This window comes from Cavia porcellus, unplaced genomic scaffold, assembly GCF_034190915.1.
Source record: "Cavia porcellus strain 051 isolate PalLab524CR breed Dunkin Hartley unplaced genomic scaffold, mCavPor4.1 scaffold_6, whole genome shotgun sequence".
Taxonomy (NCBI): domain Eukaryota; kingdom Metazoa; phylum Chordata; class Mammalia; order Rodentia; family Caviidae; genus Cavia; species Cavia porcellus.
The window spans coordinates 40,697,852-40,719,667 of NW_026947489.1; the positions used below are offsets into that span (position 1 = coordinate 40,697,852).

At 48.4% G+C, this 21,816-nt stretch overlaps 1 protein-coding gene across 1 annotated transcript in view; it reads right to left on the reverse strand.

The window, feature by feature from the left end:
• Positions 1 to 5,597: 5,597 nt before the first annotated feature.
• The window catches only part of Il6r (interleukin 6 receptor), a 41,576-nt gene continuing 25,357 nt past the window's right edge, over positions 5,598 to 21,816 (reverse strand). The window contains exons 7-10 of the mRNA XM_003475371.5: positions 18,716 to 18,753; positions 17,692 to 17,755; positions 14,807 to 14,900; positions 5,598 to 9,190 (exon numbers count right to left, since the gene is read on the reverse strand). Coding sequence (XP_003475419.2) covers positions 8,959 to 9,190; positions 14,807 to 14,900; positions 17,692 to 17,755; positions 18,716 to 18,753 — 428 coding nt within the window. The 3' untranslated portion in view covers positions 5,598 to 8,958. The remainder of the gene's footprint in view (positions 9,191 to 14,806; positions 14,901 to 17,691; positions 17,756 to 18,715; positions 18,754 to 21,816) is intronic.

Here is a 21,816-nt window from a genome sequence, read left to right on the forward strand (position 1 = left end):
TTGAATCGCAGCCATATCTGAGAACCTCCGTGAGACATTATGGTGAAACATGGAAATACTGCACAGTCCTTTGAGATCCTAAGAGGGACTGCATCAAATTTTAGATTTCCAATGAACATTTCTATAAATTGCCACCAGGTGGTACAAGTGCCATCTGTGTTTAAGAGAAAAGTATGTCCTGAGTGCTGTCCTGGAGCAGCGGGTGTGATGTTTTTGGAATTGAGATCGTTTATGAGAGTCCAAGGATATTTTGGATATTGAATGTTGGTTTCAGATCCCATGAAAGGCCAAGGTGTAAGTCTCGCTGCATGTCAGGTGTGAGGCTGAGCAAATGCTTTTCGTCCCGCACGGTCTCATTTAAATCCTCTTTAACTCAGCAAACCAGCAGCAGCCTTGATTTTTGGCAAAGGGCGCTAGTTGATGGGGCAGTGCACTAAGCCCACCGTGGTCTCACAATGTACAGTGGAGCCCAGTGTTAGCCCGATCTGCCCTGGTCTGACTCTGCTGTACCTCCCCTCTCCCTGAGAAAGTGTTCTGCAGAACTCTTCACGTTTGAAGGACGCAGTTCAACTAACTACAAGGGCAGGGAATAATGAGCTACTCACTTGGTTTTAGTTACAAGTGGAAAAAAAAAGTGGCCAAGAAGCAGAAGCAATTCAAGTGTCCACTGACAGGTGAATTCTTAAGAAAATATGCAGAATAGAGTATTATTACACCCCCAAAAGGAAGGGCATTTCCACACGCACAACAACATAGGTGGCCTTTAGGACTTTATGCTAAGTGAAATAAGATATACATTGCTGTGATCCAATGTGGCTGCTGAGGTTCTTGGGGTTAAGGACCAAGAGAGGATGAGAAAAATAAAAGACAAATCTGGGGCCAGGTGGAGCCCTTATCCTCCTATTGGGAAGAAAGGAACTGCTCAACCACTGAGGCACCTTTATTTATATCCTGGGAAAGATGATGTCAATTTCAGCCCCTCTGCCAAGCAACCCATTGCGTGGCAGGCCTGGGCCCCTTGACTTGGTGCTGGAACATCTTGTTTACATAGCTTGTTTCGGCCTCTCTGTTTTTTCTGGGCTGGCCTTGCTTTAGCCCCACACATGGGATCAATCTCCAGGTTTAACGGCTCCCTACAATATAAACTGTGTAAGTCTGTGAGGTGCCCAGAGTGAGAGTCAAATTCACAAGAAGTAGAAGCCAATGTGGTAGTACACACCTGTAATCCCAAATTAAACCCAGTCTGGGCAACTTCGCAAGACTTTGTCTCAAAACTTTTAAATGGGAGTATGGCAGAGAATGCAAAAAGGCCCATGTTTCAGTCCCCAGTCCAAGAAAGAAAGAACAAGCAAGCAAGAAAGAAAGAAAAAGAAAAAATTGCCATGGGCTGGGAAGAAAATTGTTGCTTAATGAGAACTGAGTTTCCATTTGAGATGATAAAAAAATGTCGTCCAACAAAATGTCCTGGGCCTGCAGATAAGCTGCGTGATTTGGGCAAGGGAGGCAGGAAGCGGCTCCACCTCCCGAACAGCCTGTCCTGGGCTTGGCAGGCCCTGTCTGTCCGAGAGGCTCTGCCTGCAGACCTGGGCAGTCTGAAACCCTGGGCAGTGAAGTGGACCCACTCTGAGGAGTGACGGTTGTTTCCAAAAGCACCAGTTCGTCCCCACACTGAATCATACAGTTTGAGTTGCTGAGTTTTCTTGACTCCAAATGCTTCCTCCGTAACATTTTGTAATGATTCAGATGCCTTCTGATTTCTGTGCATAAATAAACAGGATTCCTAATTGGTATTAATTGTGTAAAAAGATATATTACTTGATGTGCATTTTAAAGCAAATTCATTCATCAAGGCATTAATCAAGATGCTGTTGACAAGTAAAAACATGTTTTACTTTAAGAGATTGTTAAAGAGATATGTTTATATTCATTTTGGATTAAATGGTACATTTGCAAAGTGAAACATTTCCCTAAAATCCTTGTGCTTTAAACAATATCAAACTTTATTAGAGAATAATATAACCAAACATCTACTACTGTCACTTGCCTTTGACAATGACTTTTAAGAATTTGTCTACAATCCCCGCCTCCTGCTTGTTTACATTTTTTTCTTTTCCTTTCCAGTAATTTGTTTTTTGAGACAGGGTCCCACTATGCTGCCAGGTAGGTCTTGAATGCCTAGGCTGCAGTGATCTACCTGTCTCAGCCTCCCAAGTAGCTGTAACTATAAGACACATCCCTGTGCCTGTGCCAGTGCACCTTGTTTTCATGGGCAGTACACTATAATTGAACTCTTCCGAAATAGATTGTAATTATTTTATAAAAAGTTGTCTCTCAGTGTACAAACACAATACCCATGAAAAACCATTACCATCGAAGGAAAAGGGATGGGCAAAACTGGTCTCTGTGACTTGCCACCACCCCGAGCTGCTTGCTGAAGTGGAAGAAAGTTCTGCACACAGCCTGGCCTCCTCCCACCTGGGCCCTGCCCTGGGCTCACACAGCTGCTGCTACCTGGAAGCCTCTTCCTCTGCCTCTGCACCCTCCGCCCCCACCCTTTCTTCCCTGCTGCTGGCGAGCAGGCCTGTCCCAGCTCCCGGGCACGCTGCAGGCGGCTTGGGCTTGCGGTGTGGCTCTCGGGCACGCTGCAGGCGGCTTGGGCTTGCGGTGTGGCTCTCGGCCAGGGCCGCCCCTCGGGAGGGCCTGTCACACCACAAGCCCAGGCAGCTTTCCTCAGGGCTCCTCTTCAGGGCTCTTCCACCCACAGAAGAGCAGCCATTAGTCCTTCAGGGGGAACAGGTGTGACAAGGTTCCCCCATCACCTTGAGGAAACTCATTAAAGTTTCTACCAAGGAAGCAGAAAGAGAAAACCAAGTCACGCCTCACAGTCCTGAGGTGTAGACAGATCTTACAGAGGAAAGGAAGTGGTTTGATTTGCTCTCCTTGAGTACTAACTTTAAGATCCCCTCCCTTTGTAGCCCGTGTCATTATGTCTCGTGGCTAGGGCCCCCATGAAAGCCCCTGCACTGTGCTCCCATGGCTTCGGTGTCCAACTGCTGGTCACACAAATGGGAGTGACAAACCAATGAGGAGCCCAGGTCCTTCTCCACTGGACCCAGCGCAGGGATGTAGCGGCCCTCTGAGGTGATCAGCAGGAGCAGGGCCTGAGCCCCGCCCTACAAGGTGACAAGGCGACAAGGACAAGGCGAAGGCACCAGCTGTGGGGCTGGGCTAAGCTGCCTCGGGGCTGGGCTAAGCTGCCTCTCGGCTGGCCAGGGCCATTGCATCGCTCTTCACCCATCTGGGCCACACTGGCCTCATCTGTAAGCAGAGGACAGTGCTTGCCTCGCAGCCGCCTGAGGATGAGGGAGAACTTCCTGTTTATGAGGCACCTGGTGGGAGGCTGATGAAGGCTCTCAGTAACCTGATTTTATAGGATTTCTTTTGCACTGAGTGGAGAAGGAACCCAGGGCTTCCTGTGTACAGGCAAGTGCTCTGCCACTGAGCAACACTCCCTGCCTTTCTGAGCTCATTTTAATCTGCCATCACTGCTACAAAGGGACAGTGGGCCTCCAGGTAACGGCCTGGGCTGGCAGCCTTTCCTGACACACAGGCCTGCAGTGGAACCTACGCAATAAACAACCCTCAGGTCTGAAGTTGAGGTGCCTGCATCACCCACCATTCCTGGAAACCTGTGGCTCGGCTCACTCCTGAGCTCATCCGCATCTCTGTTGAAACTGGCTGGAGACTTCTGCAGTGTTTGTGACCCACACCAGACCTGCTGAGCCATAGGCCCTGTGCATAGAGCCAGGTAGATTCTAACAGCTGCACCGCCCGTGTGTATGGCTCAGCAGGACGGCCTTTGGTCACTTTTCTGTCTCCCTCCATTCATGCTGGTCCCCAGCGTCCCGTCATTTAAAAACTGCTGATGGACTGGGAGTGAGGCTCAGGATAGGGGGCAGCATTTGCCTGGCATGTGCGCTGCCAAGCTGGCTTCCATCCCCAGCATCACACACACAAAAACGATATGATACTGAGCAACATATAAATTTAAAAACCAGGGCTGGGGATATAGCTCAGCTGTGTAAGTGCCTGCCCTGCAAGTGCAAGGTCCTGAGTGCAATTCCCAATACAAAAAAAAAAAAAAACCCAAAGAATAAAATTGCCCTCCTGGTAAATTTTATTCTTTAAACAAGTATAATGAAATGGCAAACACAGCTTCTCATCGTACAGTGAGATATTTTCTCTGAGGATACCAGACAGCTTTATTAAGTATTCTAAAGTTACTTAGCAGGCCCGTCCTTCAGTGACTGTTACAGTCCTGAAGTGAGAGCTTCACAATTGTACTGAAAAACTCAATTGATTCAGGTGCTGAGTTGCTATCACCTGTGACAGGACTCAGTTCTTCACAGCTATGGCGCTGCATCAGAACAGTTTTGTTGTTATTGTTTTGGGTGTTTGTTTGTTTGACACGGTCTCACTATGCGGTCCAGGCTGGCCTTCAACTCACCACGTAGCCCAGACTGGCCTCGAACTCGTAGTGATCCTCCTGCCTCAGCCTCCCCAGAGCTGAGATTTCAGCGTGTACCACCATGCCCGGCTCATTAGAAGAGTTTAAGGCCCTTTCCTCAGTACATCTCTGCCGCCTCAGGAGGACCAGTGGTGTTTCCTTGCCCTCCCCATGCTTCTCACAGATGTGAAGAAGCGCTGGTTTCCTTGTGCCTTGGTAAGCAGGGAAAATGCCCATGTAAGACAGTTTCAGGAACCAAGTGTTCCTTGCCATCCGCTACAGTCATCACCATCTGCTGCCTCCAGTTCTGGAAAGAGCGTTGTAACCATGTCATCCTGACAGTGATGCCATGAGGAATAGGACACAGCTCAATCCACCCCACACCCACTGCACAGCCCACTCAGCCCGGCCACCAGGGGGGACAGCTGGCCTCTGTGTAGTTCCCTGCAAGACAAGGGCCAGCTTCCAGGGGAGAGTTTGGTGTCCTTTGGGGCCAGTGGGGGCCTGTGGGTAGTTCTTAGCTTTCCTACTGCCCAGGTTGGGGGCAAGAAGCAGATGCCCTGATTTTAACTTTCAGTCTAAATTACATAACCCCCCAGGCCTGCCTCAGCCCCCCGCCTCCGATGCCCTAGAGTTTACACAGCAACTCTCCCCACAAAGCACCCGGGGGATGGCTTTTCCTCTGTTTGGAAGATGTGGATGGCTGGGTCCCAAGTTTTTTTCTATCTCAGACCCTTTTCAATAGGAGCCGGATTCAGCCTATCTGAAGATCAAAAATTCAGGGTGGCCTTTGTGATGCCGTTAGCACCCCCACCCAGGCTTCTGATGAATAATGGCCCTTCCTTTTCCTCCCATGCAGCGTCCATCATCTGGTAATGCCCCTTCCGGAAATCCCAGGACCCAGTCTGGGAAATACTTTCACAATTAAAGCCTTTTGAGGAATTGCTACATTTTTCTTGAACTTACCTGCTTTCTTCCAGAGCTGCTATCATCCTGTATTAAAGCGGCCCGAGTGACCTACTGAGCCTTCTCCTCCTTTCTCCTTGATAATCAAGCAAATACCAGGTGTGCAAAACAACGTTATCTCAAGTGCATTCTTAGAAATGGTTTATTTCAAATGTTTACAATTTTCATTTAAAATGCAAAATAGCTGGTAAAAAAGAAAAAGCATTTTAAAAATATAGCTTTATACTGACTGACTATACAGACATTAGCTTTGGGTATTTGCTTTCAGACAAGTAGTGGGCAAACCCCTTAAAACTATTATTTGTCTCTGAAAAACAATGTGGAGTTGAGGTATTGTGTTTAACAGATGTAATCTCTATCTATTAAGGTCTCTCTGTTAATTAACAGCCTTGCTACATGCTGTTCCAATCCTTTCTTTCCAAAGTGGATCTTGGTCTGAACATATGTTCACACAACTGACAGTGTTCCTTAATAATCATTAAGGTTGCCATAGAAACTTCCCACCACTGGTGCTAAGCCATACTGGGAACTCAAAGCAGGAAAGATCTTTTGGGGCCACTCAGGAGCACTGGCACTCAGGCCCTGAGCCACTGGCTTGCCCCCTCCAGCATGGCCCACTGTGGACTGCTGCATGGGAAAGGGCTGTGGATGGCTCTGCCCCGCTGCCCACAATGAGACACATTGCTCCACCTGACCGAGTCTCCTCCTCAGCTGGCTCAGCCTCAGGCCCTATGTGAGATTGTACAGCTCAGCGCCAAAGCAGTCGGGCGAGACATTCCTGAGCAGTCTTCGGCAAACCCACAAGCCACAGCCAGTCCCAGCCTGCCCACCAGGCTCTGCTCACCACCACATCCCTCCAATCCGGCTCCTGCATAGATGCTACAACTTGTCTTGGTGACCTGTTCCCTTTCTCCCAAGACAGCAAGGAAAAGGTGGAGACTCAGCATGAGCTCAGAGCTCAGCAAACAAACCTCAAGGGCACCATGCTCTCACTCACACAGGACATGTATGCACAGCCACAGCTACGCCCTTGAAATCTCAAAACATTTCATTAATGCTACCAGAACGAATTGTCACTTTGGCATAGACCTTGCTCCAGCATATCTCTGACTTTTCCTACCCCACAGAATGGGTTTTGGTGTCCAATCTAAATGGTCTCTGTCCTAACATGTCCCATGTGGCTGCGTGGCCAATGGCTGCAGGTTTCAAGTGAGCAACAACACTGTACGTGGTCCAAGGCAGCTTGTGGGCTGCAGAAACCCAGGAAAGGGGAGCTGGGGGTTAAACACAGTGCAGCTACCAGCCTGCAGACCAAGAAAGCTTACGGCCTAAGCGAGGTCTGGGTTCAGAGAAGACAAAGACGTCCTTCATTGACACTAGCTTATAAAAATAAAGGGGAAAAAAACCCTCTTTGATACAAAAAAAAAAAGACAGTTCCGGTATAGTAATAACGAAAGTAATAACAATTTGGAGATCAAAGCTGCCTAGCTCTGGAGACAATGAGCTATCTAGATTTAAATCTTCCTCCTGCACAGCTCTGCCCAGTTTTGGTAATGTTACTTGTGGGTAAAACCATGCACAAGAATTAAAGAACCGTGGGGGCAGAATCACCTTTTCTCATGAAGGTCCTCATTTCTAATATTTTCCTTTCACAGTTTAAAAGAGTTCCAAAAGCTTTACAGGGAGAGGTAGAGAGGCCATGAATACTTGCTTAACTTTCGTCAACTTAGCATACGGCACCTAGATCAGCCACAGGGTCTAACCTGTACAGTCAAAGCCGGCGATGAAAATCACTACCAGCTCAAGGTCGCGGCAAGCAGCAAATAGGACACAGTGGCTTTCATCCCTTGCCACCTGTCTGCTGGCAGTGATGTTTTTCTCAAAGGGCAAACTACAAGAAAAGTCTTGTGGTTTGGTAAGCTTGGGGTCTGTGGTTGCACAACTCATTTTAATCACAGCTGTGTTGTGTGGACATCTGTCTGGGTGACCACTAACATCCCGACCCTGGACAGATGTCAGCTGAGGTGTTAGTCAGCATCACACCCACATGCTTGGTGAGCGCTTCTGTCCTAGCCGGACTGAATTCAGCACAAAGAATGAAGTGAAAGGAGGAAGGCACTGACCTACGGGATTTTCTTAAATGAATTTCCCCTCTGATAACAGGGCGAGGCGGCAGGGGTGGGGAATTTCAGGACCGTGCCCTGTAACCATAGGAGACACTCAAGGCGGGAAAGAGTCACCCGTTCCTTCACTCCCACCCAGAGCAGCAGCCGCATCTGTCTTTCCCCTCAACCCCAGGAGCACCAGCCTATTTTGGCACTTTGTACGGCAAAAACAAAATACGGACTGAAACCAGAATCTCTTCTCTAGTAGGGGAAAAAGTTTTCTCCTCCTCCTCCCTTTTCACTTAACTTGGTTTTATGCTAAACAAAGTTATCATGCTTCCCCAACCCCAAGCTATTTATATACTGACACCCAGAGAATATTAGGTCTTCCCACGTCTCAAGAGAAAATAGCATTTAAAAAAAATTAAAGTACATTCTTGCCGTTTTTTGTTTTTTTCCACATGAACAAGTTCTTTTCTAGTTACTCAGGCCCAGTGGACCCCAGAGTTGACCAACTTCATGCAACATTCTACTCTCAGCCCTGGCAGCGGCCCTCCTGCTGCCAGCCCTCCTTGGGGTAGAGAACATGGCTTTCAGAGCTTTGGTTCCCTCAACCATGACCAGGACCATGGAGACCCTGTCTCTCTCCCTCTTCCCTCTCTGCTTCTTTCCTCCTGAAACCCTGAGATGCGATCAAGCCAGTGCGGCACTCCAGAGTCATCAAATGCCTAGGATTAAGTATCATTCACATTAAGCAAAGATCATGAGGAACTAATTAAATTCCACTTAAACCATCAGGTCCTGAGATACTATTCACTACAACCTGCCTTCCCACCCCAAGCTCTTGTTCAAGTGTAAGAAGAAAGGCGGGAAAGAGTTCTCTCCTTCAGCTCCTACGGTTTACACAAAGCCCTCACAGGCCTAGAGAAAAACAGAATGGCAAAGGCACTTGGGCTTCCAGAGCTAGAAGAAGCCCTAAGTACAGCGGCCAGGAATGCACAAAGGGGACAGCTTAGCTGGAAACCCAGCTCATCTGCCCCAGGTTGTACTTGGGAGTTTGAGTTGGATGCGGGTGACCAGAAGCTCTTCACACCCACAGTGTCTCTCCTCAGCTCTCTGTGTTGGCCTGAGCTCCTTTTAGTCTCTTTTAAGCAGAGCATTTGGGAAGGGAGGCTTGAGAATTCAACCACTTCTTTCTTCCCTCTGGACGGATGCAACACACTGACCTCCCCCAGTGTCAAAGTGTCCCCTCCCGAGGCTCTTCTGCAACAGGGAAGCCACAGGCCCCGCCCTGAGATGTGTGGGATGGCAGTGAGACTATCTTCCATCGTGCCAGCCGTCCAGTGTCTGACAGCCGGCTGCCAGGTGCCGCCCAGACAGCTATCTGGAGAAGAAGTAGTCTCTGTTGCTGATGTCGTAAGGACTTTGTGGGTCCTTGGCATCGGGTCGGTTTTGGCTCAAGGTGTTGTCGGATCCGAGGCTGCTGGGAGACACTGGAGGGGAGAGTAGAGGAACAAGCACAATGGTGGGCCTGGGCTGCCCCAGGGGATACGGTGGGTGCACACTCGGCTTGCACTCCTGGAGAGACCGTGACTTCCAGGTCCTCTTTAACCTACGTACAACACAGAGAGAAACCAGAGAGATGTTAGGTCCCCTGTGATGCACCTCAGTGCAAAGCAGCAACCTCCAGCGGCCTGGCACTCCCAGTTCTCAGCTCCAGGGCAACAGTTATTCATCCTGTCAGCACTCCACATCCCCAAGAGCCACACGATGCTCTGAAGAGCCGGCGAATTTAGAATTTCAAAGCACCCTAAGAAGATAAGTATATATTATTGGTCCGATTTACAAGTAGGAAGACTAAAGCAAATCTCTATAAGCACAAAAAAAATCATTCCACAGTCCCTTAATTTGTCCTGTTCCTGGGGCTGCCCAGTAGTACACAACATTGGCCACAAATCCCTGTATTTAAAAAGAAAATGGGAGTATTCTCTAAGCAAGAAAAGAAAATGAGTCTCTTAGTGCAAGTGGGGCTACAGGGGGGGAACCATCCGCAACCACCATGTACTAGCAGGGAAAGGGCTGAGGTCCCCTGGCCGCACTGCAGCCCCCCATCACCACCAACAATCCCTCCCTGCCCACTCCCTCCAGCTGAGGGGAGCACTGCGCCCACTCGCACGTGGTCACCACTGGGCACGCGCTGACTCCTCTAACGGGAAAGTGGTTGTTAAGCAGGAAAGAGATAGACATCTCTCTGATCACAGCTTCCCTCACAGAGCCCCACTCTGGGCCCAATGCCAGGGCTCAGCAACCGAGCAAAGCCACTTAACAGCTTGGAGGAAGACAGCGGTGAGTGGTGATAGCCATCTTCGAAGGTACAGTCAGATCTCCTTCCTGGAGGGGCCCGTGACAGAGTGAGGCCACCAGGCCTCTCCTCCCCTTGCTTCCCACTATGCAGCTAACTTGCTGCCTCCTAACCCGAAACCTGGAGCAGGGTGGCCTCCCTCAATTCCACCCCATACGGGCTACTTTAGGAAGGAGGGGAGACCAGAGTCACAAACAAGATCAGGGCATTTTCCTTGGATTTCTTTTTATATCAGCAGGCTATTCCCGTCCTTGTTATGATAAATAATTGATAGTTGGCTCCATATCTGCCATTGGCTCTTAGCCTGCTGTCCAAGTGGAATAAACAATCTGCAGAATGTTACTCAGGGCTTTGCCACTTGGATACGAAACAGGAAGAGCCCGGCAGGGGTGATTACTGGACTTAAGCTGAGCTCTTGAGTAGAATTCTCTTTGTTGAGAGAGGACTGAGGACAGCATCATTGTGCCCTGCATTATGAGATGGCCAGACCCCCTGCCCAAGGATTCTCCTGGGAATACACCTTAAAGCAACCTCTGAGCTATGGAAAAGTGTTAGGCACATGGATGCTCAACACAATGTTGTCTACAAAATCAAAACAATAACTAGATGCCCAATAATAAGAAAGAGGTTAAGTGAACTTGGGTATGTCCCTAAAAGAGGGGTCTGCAGTTAGCTAAGTTTGCAGTTTGTAATAAGGAGAAAAATGCTTGCTTTATAATGATAAATTTAAAAAGTAGGTCTTAAAATTATAGATACAGAATAACACAGCTTTATAAAAAACAAATATGAAACTATACAGAGGAAAAAGACTCAGAGGAAATTCACTTAAACGTTTAGTGTTCTTGATATAGTGTATACACTATTGAACCCAGGGCCATCACACTAAGCCAACCCCCAGCCCTGCTTCATATTTAGTTTTGATACAGGGTCTGCGAGTTGCTGCTTGGATGGGCTCAAACTTGCCATCCTCTTGGCTCCGCCTCCCAGAGTGCTGAGATTACAGATGCCTGACACATCTGCCTTGCAGCCGGCTCCTTACGATGCACACACTTCTCTGTATGTTGGTTAGACTTTATCACATTTATATTTTAAAAATTAACAGGAGTTATCTTTAGGTAAAATGATTTTTTTCTTTTCTGTCAGGGTTTAACACATTACCTACAGTGATAGCAATCTTTCCCCTCTGATTTTTTGCAAGGCAACTGGGTGGGTAGCCAGAGTTAGCTTTCCTTTTGAAGTACTTTGAGGAGCAAATGAAACCCTGTGGGAAATCACTAAGCTCAAAGGGGCCTTTGACTCTAGCCGGCTGGGCTGGGTGGGGCAGGAAGGACAGGGTGATGTGGAAGGAAGAAGCAGATGAACCACGGGCTCCTTTACACCTCCACCTTCACCTGGTATCTACTTTACAAATTCAGGCTTTATAACATTTTGCTTAAAGAAAATGTTCTGTGGCTACAAAGGTTTTTTTTAAAAAACACTTGCTCGTTTTTTTAAAAAAATGAGATATAGAAAAAAAGGCCACAGAGAATACACTCTGCGCTAGCCACTTCTGTGGCCTAGGACACCATGCAGGTCTTCTGTCCGTGCCCTGGAGGGAGTCTGTGACTGCACATGGGAATGAGACCCTCCACACAGGAGTTTTCAAAGCCGCGGCCTTCACCTAGAGTCCTCGCCTAGCACTGTAAGTCCACTCTAGACATATGTGGGAAAAAAGAATTCTCAGCTAGAACTCCACTTGCCCAGTGCTGGGTATCACAAAATATAGAGGGGGGTGGTAGTGGTGGAGAGAACTGGCCCCTGAAAGCCACAGTGTCCACTTCAGAAGATGGTATGTATTTACAATTAAACATTATCACTGATATTGCTGGAAAAATTTCAGGAAAATGCTTTGTTTGGAATGCAAAGTAAATGTATTAAAAGCAAAAATACAGTATCCTGGCTGGCAAGATGGCTGCCACCACTCCAGTGTGTGGGGTAGTGAAATGGCCATCCCAGCAGTCACCTAGGGTCAGCCTCTTGGCACTACTTGGCCCCCACAGTGTACCTAAGTTTGTACCCTTTCCTTGACAGGAGGACCTGGGGACCAGAGGCACTGTCGTCATTTGGAAACAACTGGTCTTGTAAAAACTATTTTAATGTAGAGAAAACTTTAAAACTTGTATTTTTAATACTAAGCAAATTTCTAACAGGGTAAGACTGGGAGACAGAGCCTGTTCCTATTATTAGAAAGCTACAAACTTAATGAGCCTTGATACTCTGGTGCCAATTGCAAGATAAGTGTGGCTTAGCCAGGAAGAAATGTTTCTCTTCTAAGTCCCAGAGAGTTACCACTTCAAGGACACCTCTGTCGGGTCTCAGACAGTGATGGATTTTTTCTCTATGTTGTACGATAGTAACCTCATATAGTTGCTGTTTCTAAATTCCGCCTAGCAATTAAGGACGAAGACATGTATAACTGTAGAATATTATGTTACCTGTCTTATGTACTTTCTGCTTACAAATCTATATAAACAAAACCCAAAGCTGACTCAGGGCTGATGATTTGAAACTGAGATTCCCTTCAGCCCGCTAATGTAATAAAGCTGTGTCTTTCAAAGTTCCTCTGGTGCTGTGTCTTCTGTCTGGTTTGGTCCTGAACCCCATAACATTTCCTCTCCTTATAAATGTGCCTCACACAGAAGCCCATAGAAACTCACCAGTCTAAAAAGCAAATTGTTCATGTCCTCAGCCCTGAGCACTGGCCCTGTCTGTGCCTGCAGGGGCTCCAGTTGCTTAGCAACCAGCTAGCAGCCAAGCCTAGCCAGCAGGTGAGCCTGGCCTCTGATGCCTCTCTGTCAGCAGTTAACAGCACACAAGACGCCACTGCCTGTGAGGACCTACAGCAGGACCAGGCCCATTCCTGGCCAACAGCAAGCTAGGACCATGAGCAAGGGCTCCAGGGGACACGTTCCATTCCTGGCTCTCGCTTAGTTTTGGGCAAGTTATTTTATATCCTGAGGCTATTTCCTTAAACTAAATTGTTTGACTAGATGACCCCTGTGGCCCTTTTCAAAGAGCGTGAGCTGTGGGTCTGAATCTTGACCTTCCCTTCACCAGCTGCCAAATGGAAATCATGTTATCTGCCTCTGCAGCCTCCTGGTAGATTATGAGACCCACGGAAGAAATAATGCAGAAAGCCAGGCATGTTGACACAGGTCCTCAACCCTGGCGCTCTCAGAAGCTGAGGCAGGAGGACTGCAAGTTCAGGCCCAACCCGGGGCAGTGATTTAGTGAAACCCCACTTCAAAAAAAAAAAAACTAAAAAGGGTTGAGTATGTAGCTCAGTGCAAAGACCTCAGGTTCAGTTTGCAGTGCCATTAAAAAAAAAAAAAAAAAAAAAAACAGAAATAAAGAAAGGGAAAAAATGGAAGTGGAATATATGAATGTATACATGCATGAATACTGCCAGGACCCTTCTCTGGTCCAAAGATATAAAAGACTTTGATTTCTCTAAGAAGCTACCTCCTTTCATTCAAAACCTTACCCTCTGCACACCCACTGGACAGCTTGTTCACTACTTCATTGAAAAAAGTCAGTGAAGAGCTTGGGGTGTCACTCAGTTTCCTAGCATGCATGAGGCCTGAGTCCAATCCCCAGCCCTAGAAGTGGAGGCAGGCAGCAGGAAGAGGGACAACCCTCAGCACCCTGAGTGGTCTTCTGGCTGCTGTAACAGGGTCAGTGAGACGAAAGCTAGTATTGTTAGTAGCAAGGACAGAGGCCCCAAAAGGAGTCAGGAAGTCCAAAGTGGAGTCTGCTGTGGTATCACTGTCCACGGATCTTATAAAACCATCTGCAGGTGACTACAGCTGTCTGGGACCTGCCCAGGGCATGATCAGGCAGGCCACTGGCTCAAGGCTGCATGGGCCCTGCACAGGTACTGCGCAGACACCGCACAGGTTGGATCCCAAAAAGTATGTAGTTTCCTGTAGCGTAGAGATTATAGTGCTTACCCATGCCTGAGCACCCTTCTGAGCCCTTAAAAATCCCCAGAAAAAGAGCCCTGTGGTTTTCAACGCAGAAGCCCTCCTGGCTCGCGGGAGCTTTACATCCTTGCCTTTATAGCTTTCGCTTTGTAGTTTTTATCTCTTAAACAAACTTGCTTGCGACCTACCCCGCTCCATCTTTACCCTCCTCCATCTTTACCCCGCTCCATCTTTACCCTCCTCCATCTTGGTGGCATTCTTTGCCGCTGTGGGGCATAATGCCAGTGTTCCAGTAACACCACTATGGCTGAGCGAGTTCTAGGTCCCTGTAAGGACCCAATGAGCAACACAAAGCTCTCTCTGCTGTCCTACCCCTCCCGGAACCCTTTTCTTTCTCCTCATCAGACCAACTCCACTTTCTCTGTGGTGTTGGTTGGTTCTCCTCACCACAGGCTGCTTTTCTGTGGCCCTCACACACCAGTAATCACCTCTCTGCATCCGGTTCCCTCCCTAGAGGGAACCTGTCCACCGAGTCTCCTACGGCTCTGCAACAGGGCTTAGAACAGGTGCTGTGTGAGCCATGTGTGCGCTCATTTGTTGGACAAATAAATGAATAAACTAATGTTCTGTAAAATTCTGATGACCAAGTGGGCAAAGGAAAGCTAGTTAAGAAATATGAGAACAGCCAGGCACGGTAGTGTACGCCTGTAATCCCAGCACTTGGGAGGCTGAGGCAGGGGAAGATGGCAAGTTCAAGCCCAGCCCGGGCTCCAAAATGGGTTCACGGCCAGCCTGAACGGTATAGCAAGACCCTGTCTCAAAATAAATAAATGAATAAATACATACATACATAAATAAAAAGAAATATGAAAACAAACCTAAGCCATGCCCACACCCATCTCACCTCAGGATGAGGCCAATGCAGAGGAGAGATCCGAAAGCCAGGCTTCCTCCAGCCACCAGGAACGCAGGCAGTGGTGCTGAGGAAGAATCTTGCACTGGAAACGAGAGAGAGACAGAGAGAGAGAGAGAGAGAGAGAGAGAGAGAGAGAGAGAGAGAGAGAGAGAAATGAGGAGGAGGAGAAGGGGAAGGAGAAAGAAGAGGAGGAGGAAGAAAAAGAGAAGTAGAAAGAAGAGGACAAAAGAAAAAGAAAACTACTTAGCTGTTGCTGTGAAAAGTCCCACAGGAACCTAAACCAACAGCCTGCTTAACGCACTGGTCAGTTTTCTGGCCAAATTCAACCCTAAAGAGCCAACTTTAGTTGAGTGCAGTGGGTCATGCCAATAATCCCAGCACTCTGGGAGGCTGAGGCAGGACAATTGCAACTTCAAGCCCAGCCTGGGCAACTTAGCTACTTAGAAAGAGCTTGTATATGTATATTTTTAATTTTTTTCTTAATTTTTAAAGGGCTGGGAAGCAGCTCGGTGCAAAGCCCTGGGTTCAACCTCAGTATAAACAAACAAACAAGCTGCCCTGAGCATTACCCGACAGACCCCAGAATTCTACCAGTTAGCAAAAGGTGAACTTTAAGCTCAGTTTCTGAGCTCTGCGGCCAGCCACAGACTCTCACTTTCAGAGTGGCTTTCCTGGTGACATCCAGCCTGTCCCCAGGCACAGAGGCTCTGTGGGTTTCCTCAAGGGCTGCTCCACTCATGAGGGTGTCCAGAGAGCTCGGGAGCTCTCAGGCAAGCAGTTCTCTTCCCAGAGTGTCACTCTCTCCTGGACCTCACAGAGCATTCTCAACACCCCTCTCCTGTGGGGCTCCTGCCTGTCCCTCGTGCTCCACCTCTAGCTGGAGTTCTAGAGAGCAGAAACTGCACACATCATCTTTCTCTCGGGGGCACTCTTGCCCTCTCTGCCTGGCACAAGGCAGATTCCAAAACATTACACTGAGAAATGAAAGAAAAATCCAGCTTCACAAGCAGCCATGTCTGCCCGCAAAAAGGCCTTCCTGTAATTTCCAGAGACTTCCAACAAGACAGAGGGTCACCTAACCAAAACCACCCTTCTCCTTCTGCCAGGAATGCTGCAGATGAAGTTGTAGCCCTGTGTGGTGGCCCATACTTGTACTCCCACCATACTAGGAGGCTGAGGCAGGAGGATGGTATGTTTGTGTGCAGCCTGAGCAATTTAGCAGGACACTGTATCAAAATGATTTTTCTAATTCTAAAGTGCTGGGAAGTAGTTCAGTGGGTCCTGGGTTCAATTCCAGTAACACACACACACACACACACACACACACACACACACACACACAAAGGCACAGGTGTATAGACCCAAGATACAGGTTTTTCTACCCAGCTGGCACCACTGTTGTGCAGATCCCACCTCCCAGTTCTTACTGCAGGCACCCACAGGGACAGGCATTGCCACACATCCTACTGGTGAGGGGCTCCAAGGACAGATTTTTCTTTTCTTTTTTTTTTTAGGCAGGGTCTCACTGTGTAGTCCAGGCTGGCCTTAAATTCATTATGTATCCCTCAAACTCACAGCACTCCTCCTGCCTCAGCCTCCCAAGTGCTGTGACGGTAGGCATGCACCACCATATCCAGCCCAAGGACAGATCTTTCCAGTGCATCTTGCATCTTGACAGAAGCAGCAGGAGGCTCACTTGCTCATTTGTTAATATTTCATCAACTATTCTCACTGTTCCTTATTCCAGTCCATAGCTGTTTACTGAGTGCCCACGGTGTACCTGGCTTTGTTCTAAGCTTCAGATGCAAAGCAAACACAATGACAATGTTCCTCCTCTCCTGGACTGTACGTTGTAATCAAGGAAGGCGGGCAAACCAGCAAGCATATAACACAATGTTATCACAAGCTATAATTGAATGTGACCAGGGTAATGACCAAAACCAAACCACTGGAAAGGAGCAAGTGACAATGGATGACAGGAGCTCTGTCAAAAGTGGTGTTCAGGAGGGAAAGACACGGGTGGGCACATGCTGGAAGAAGCTGGCCATGTGGTGGCCAGATAGGAGCATGCAGACAGAGCAGGAGGCAGAGCATGACCCCAAGCTGGAGCACACACCGAGGGCAAGGAGGCCTGGTGAACTAGGAGAGTGGGGGCCTCTGAGAAATCCCACCGAGACTCTGAGGAGATGCTGTTGAGCCAGGGCGAGCTTCGGTTCATGCTTTAAAGGTCATTCAGGGCTGGTTAGGGACTCAGCCTAGAAGCCAACAGGTCAGATGGCCCCTGCTGAAGCCATACAGGATGGGAGATGACAGTGGAGGGAAGCAGTCACCTTCCAGCAGGTCGCAAGGCACAGCGGCAGGGCGTGCTGAGAGGAGAGCATGCCTGCTGCCCAAGATCTGAGCAGCCCAGCAAACAGGTGCAGTGTCCAGAGATAGGGAAGATGGAGGAGGATGGGTGGGAGAATGGGTCTCTTTTAGACATGTGAAGTCTGAGGTTTCTGACAGGTTCCAGGTGGACATGTCCACCTGCAGCAGGATGCACATGTCCTGCCCCTCATTGCTCTTTCCAGGGTAGGGCTCAACAAGCTCATTGGTAAGTGCAGATGGAGAAGACCCAGCCTTCCTCCTCTGCACCTGCCCTTCCACCCAGCCTGATGCCATCCTAGCAGTACCGTTCAAGGCCCATTTTAAGGCATGCTGGTACACACCTGTATCAGTACTTGAAGGCTGAGGCAAGAAGACTTCTCATTTGAGCTGTGCCTGGCCCATTTAGCAACTTAGGAAAACTATGCATATACTTTCACTGTGGATCCTCTGCCAACAACAGAAAACCTCTTGCAAACTAGAAGAATACAAAAATGTCCAGTCCTTACCTGGCAGGCTTGTTGCTAATGGAGAAACTTGGTGATTACTGTCCTCTTCATCAGTAGTATGCACCTAAGAGAGACGTGACCTATATAGACCCATTTCTGTGGATTTAGGTGTCACCTCTCCCTCCAATCCCTGTATGGCCACCTAAGACATCTGGCCTTTGTCACTTCAAGCTTTCCTCTGTGATTTATACTGAGTCTCTATTTGGCTCAGATTTCTTCCCATTCACATCTCCGCCATAAGATGCCAGGCTCAGGCCCTGCCCAGGAGGTGCTCAAAGGTCACAGGACAGCTGTCCTGACAGGGGTAGGCACCATCACCTCAGGGACAGCGTGGACCAGAACCTCAGTTGCACCCCTCACAGCTACAGGATTGCTGTAGACTCCTGGATCCTCACAGCCTCGGTCCTGCTTCCTTCAGATCATCATGAGGATCAAATGACATGAGTGCACAGCCCAGAGCATGGCGGCAGGGCAGCAGACCCTAGGCAGTGGGACTCTTGGGCCCTGTAAGCAGGGACTGGAGAAGGTGCCAGGTCCATCTCACACCTGAGCTCCCTCCCTCTGCCTGTGGCTGAGCCTCCCAACTTAGGGCAAAGGGAATTGAGGCTCACGGGAGAAGATATAGCTGAACAAGAAATTGGATTACTTTGGGAATTTGTTAAGCAGCTCCAGAAGTAATCCTCTTTGTAGCCAATTATGATACCAACATCCACAGGGGAAGGATTCAGACAAGCTGAGCCGTGTCTCATGTTAAGCTGCTAGCAGTGTCCAAAAGACTAAGAGATGAAACCACAGCCTTCAAACCCAGGCAGCTCTGAGCACCAGGCAGAGCCGCTCTCCCTTCATAGCTTGGGGACTGGGACCTGCTCCACCCCTCATGGAGGCTGGGCAGGTACAGGGCCCTCAGCACAGCTGTGTTTCCAGCAGGAAGCAGAGGTGAGATTTTCACCACTTCCAGGATAGTGCCAGCCCAAGTTCTACGAGGAGCTGCAGCCCCAACCCTGCTGCGGGAACACGCGCTCACCTCTGTGATGTGGGGCACAGCTGGGGAGGTCCTGAGTTCTGCAGAGAAAAGGAATTAGTTGTCATTAGTGTCAGCACAGACTCTCAGTCCTACCAGACAGGCTCTACAAGCACAACAAAGATCACTGTATTATTTAAAAGAGCAGAACAGCCCAGCACAGTCCCTGCTACTCAGGAGGCTAATGTAAGAGGATAGCCTGAGCCCAAGAGTTCAAGGACAGCCTGGACCACACAGCAAGATGCCATCTCAAAAAAAAGAGACTGGAGCCTGGTGTAGGGGCACAAGCCTGCAACCCCAGCATTAGGGAAGCTGAGGCGGGATAACCGCTGTGAGTTCAAGTCCAGCCTGGATTGCAGAGTGAGCTCAAGGTCAGCCTGAACTACATAGTAAGACCCTGTCTCAAAAAACCCAACTCCTCCCAAAAAAGGCACCACTGGAAATAACTAAACATCTGACCTTAAGACATCATCAATGCAAATTATGATAGAGTACATAATGCAATAGTCCTTAAAATTTTTATAAGCACTATACAACAGATCCAGGTACCAAAACATCACAGTGTGTCCTATCAATCAATATGCTCATTTACTATGTGAGTGTACCTCATCAATACGCTCATTTACTACATCAATCACAAACAAAACATCAGTGTGTGCGCCACAGAGACAGAGTCACTAAGTAGCTCAGGGTGGCCCTAAACCACACAGCAATCCTGCCTCAACCTCCCCAGTGCTAGGATTTCAAGTGTGCACTGCAAAACTTGGCCCAAATGTGTATTTTAGAAAACTACTGAAGACATAATATATAACAACCACAAGACAGAAGAAAGTCCACATAGCTTGGTTTAAAGTTTCTAAAGAAACAAACCCCTGATATACCTATAGTATACTACATTATTTACCATACATTCATATACGGGAGGGGAAAAAATGGAAGGATACACATCACCCGATGGAAGCTCTGTTAGCATTTTCATTCCTTCCCTGTACCTGGATGGCAGTCAGAGGCGGGCCGGGCCCCCTCCACCGCTGCCTCCCCACTCCTGCTGTGAGCCCACGCCTCCTCCGTGGGAACAGAGCTTCTTTGGTAATTGCTGGAGCACAAGAAGACCAGGCTCAGAGCCAGAGTCCTGACCAGAAGCCAGCTCCATGGCAAATGAAGGCCTGAGGGACCATGGCAGGCCATGGGTGGAATGCTCTGGATTCCAAAATATTTTTCTTCTTCCATGAAGAAGTTTACAGCAGCACAGAAAGTGGGAGCACAACGATGATCCCTGCTGCCGATCAGTGGAATAAGGAGCTGGAGCTGCTGTCCTCAGGATGTGGGAAACCACACCGGAGCACTAGAGGGACAAAGAGTAGACCTGCTGTCCTCAGCATACTGTGGAAAGATGCCCAGGAAGGTAAAGAAATTGGCCTGAGCTTACACAGCAAGAGAACCAGAATTAAACCTAGAAATCACACTTGGGAAGCTTAGGCAGGAAGATTACCCCAAGTTTGAGGCCAGCCTGAGCTACATAGTGAGTTCAAAGCCAGCCTGGGTTACAGAATGAGGTCTTGTTTCAAAAATCAAAAATAAACAAAAACAACATAAAATTCATAGGAAAGACCTGGTTTCTTCTTCCCCTGTGTTCTCTCTTTGGTAGCCCAGCCTACCAAAGAACAATTAGACTCCTGCAGGAGGCCTGAAAGGTGAACCAGCATATGGGATGTGGAATGAAACACACAATCAGGAGCCAGGACAGAAACCTCAGTAGACCAGGATCAAAGGTGCTGGGATTAAGAATGCGTGATCACTAAATCAGTCCACTGACAGGACTGGCATTGCCCTAATCCTGGTAGACTGATACAATATAAGGAATAGAAAGAAGCTTATTTCTCCCTTGCTTTTTGTTTTGCTGTCTTCTGCCTGCCATGAACTGTTCTCTTCTGTGATGCCCCTCTGCCATGCCACTCTGCCCTGGAGCCAGCCAACTATGAACCGAACCTCTACAAACTGTGAGCTAAATAAAACTTTGTCCCTTTAACTTTGGATGTCGAGTATTTCATCTCAGCCATGAGAAAAGTAACTAAGATATTGTCCTGCCTCAGCCTCCCAAGTGCTGGAATTACAGGTATATGCCATCACACCTGACTTTGAGTTCATGTTTACATAGGTGTTTACCTCTCATCCAAGGGCAGCTGCTTAGGTATCGACAAATACTTAATTATAACTTACTTTAAGAATTAATGTCAATATTATTTATGTATCTTTAATTGTACATTATTTTATAATTCAGTATGTCTATCATGTGTTGCAACAGACCTACTAAATGTATCCATCAGGCTGACAATCTTAACTGGGGCTTATTTTTAAGTAGGACTTATATTATGAGCATCCTGAAAAATCATGCTAGGGTTTATTTTCCAATCAGGTCTTATTTTCAGAGGACCAAGGCGAAGATGACCCGGTCCTGGCTTCAGAGCACCCCAGGAGTTTTATAAATACACACCTGTAACCCCTTCTCCATCCCCTGTGAGCCCCACTCTTAGAGATGAGGAAAAGGAGTTCCAGAGACCTTTGAGACTCTTATCCCTAGTGGGTTTCCTAGGCACTTTGCCTCATACTCCCTTGGACATGAGGAACTCTGAGGGCTCCAGACTTTAATGGGTACTGTCAGGGAGAACGTTGGGCAGGAGAGGGGAAATCTAGGAGGTCTCCCACTCAAGAAAGGGCTCGCCACATCTAGGGCACCACCCTGCATGGCCTGCCCTGACCTCTGGCACCATCTCCAAAAGCTCATGCTAGGGGAGGGGTGACAGCCAGGCTTTGGGGACCCCCGGGAATGTGACTCTGGGATCCTCTTCTTCATAGAGGATGGCACTGAGCTCTTGGGCTGTGTGCCACAGGTCACACACAGCTCAAGGGTGCAGCACCTGTTGAAGTCTAGGTGCCAAGCGCCCCATGCCATGAGCTCCCTAAGCCACCTGCACTGGTCCCACTCAGACCTCCCAGCCTGATGGAACTTCTGCTCCAGTACTACTGTGCTATGTGACAATGAGGCCCCCAGTGCACACTAAAATCACCCAGAAGCTTCCCCAGACTGCCCACACCATTCACTC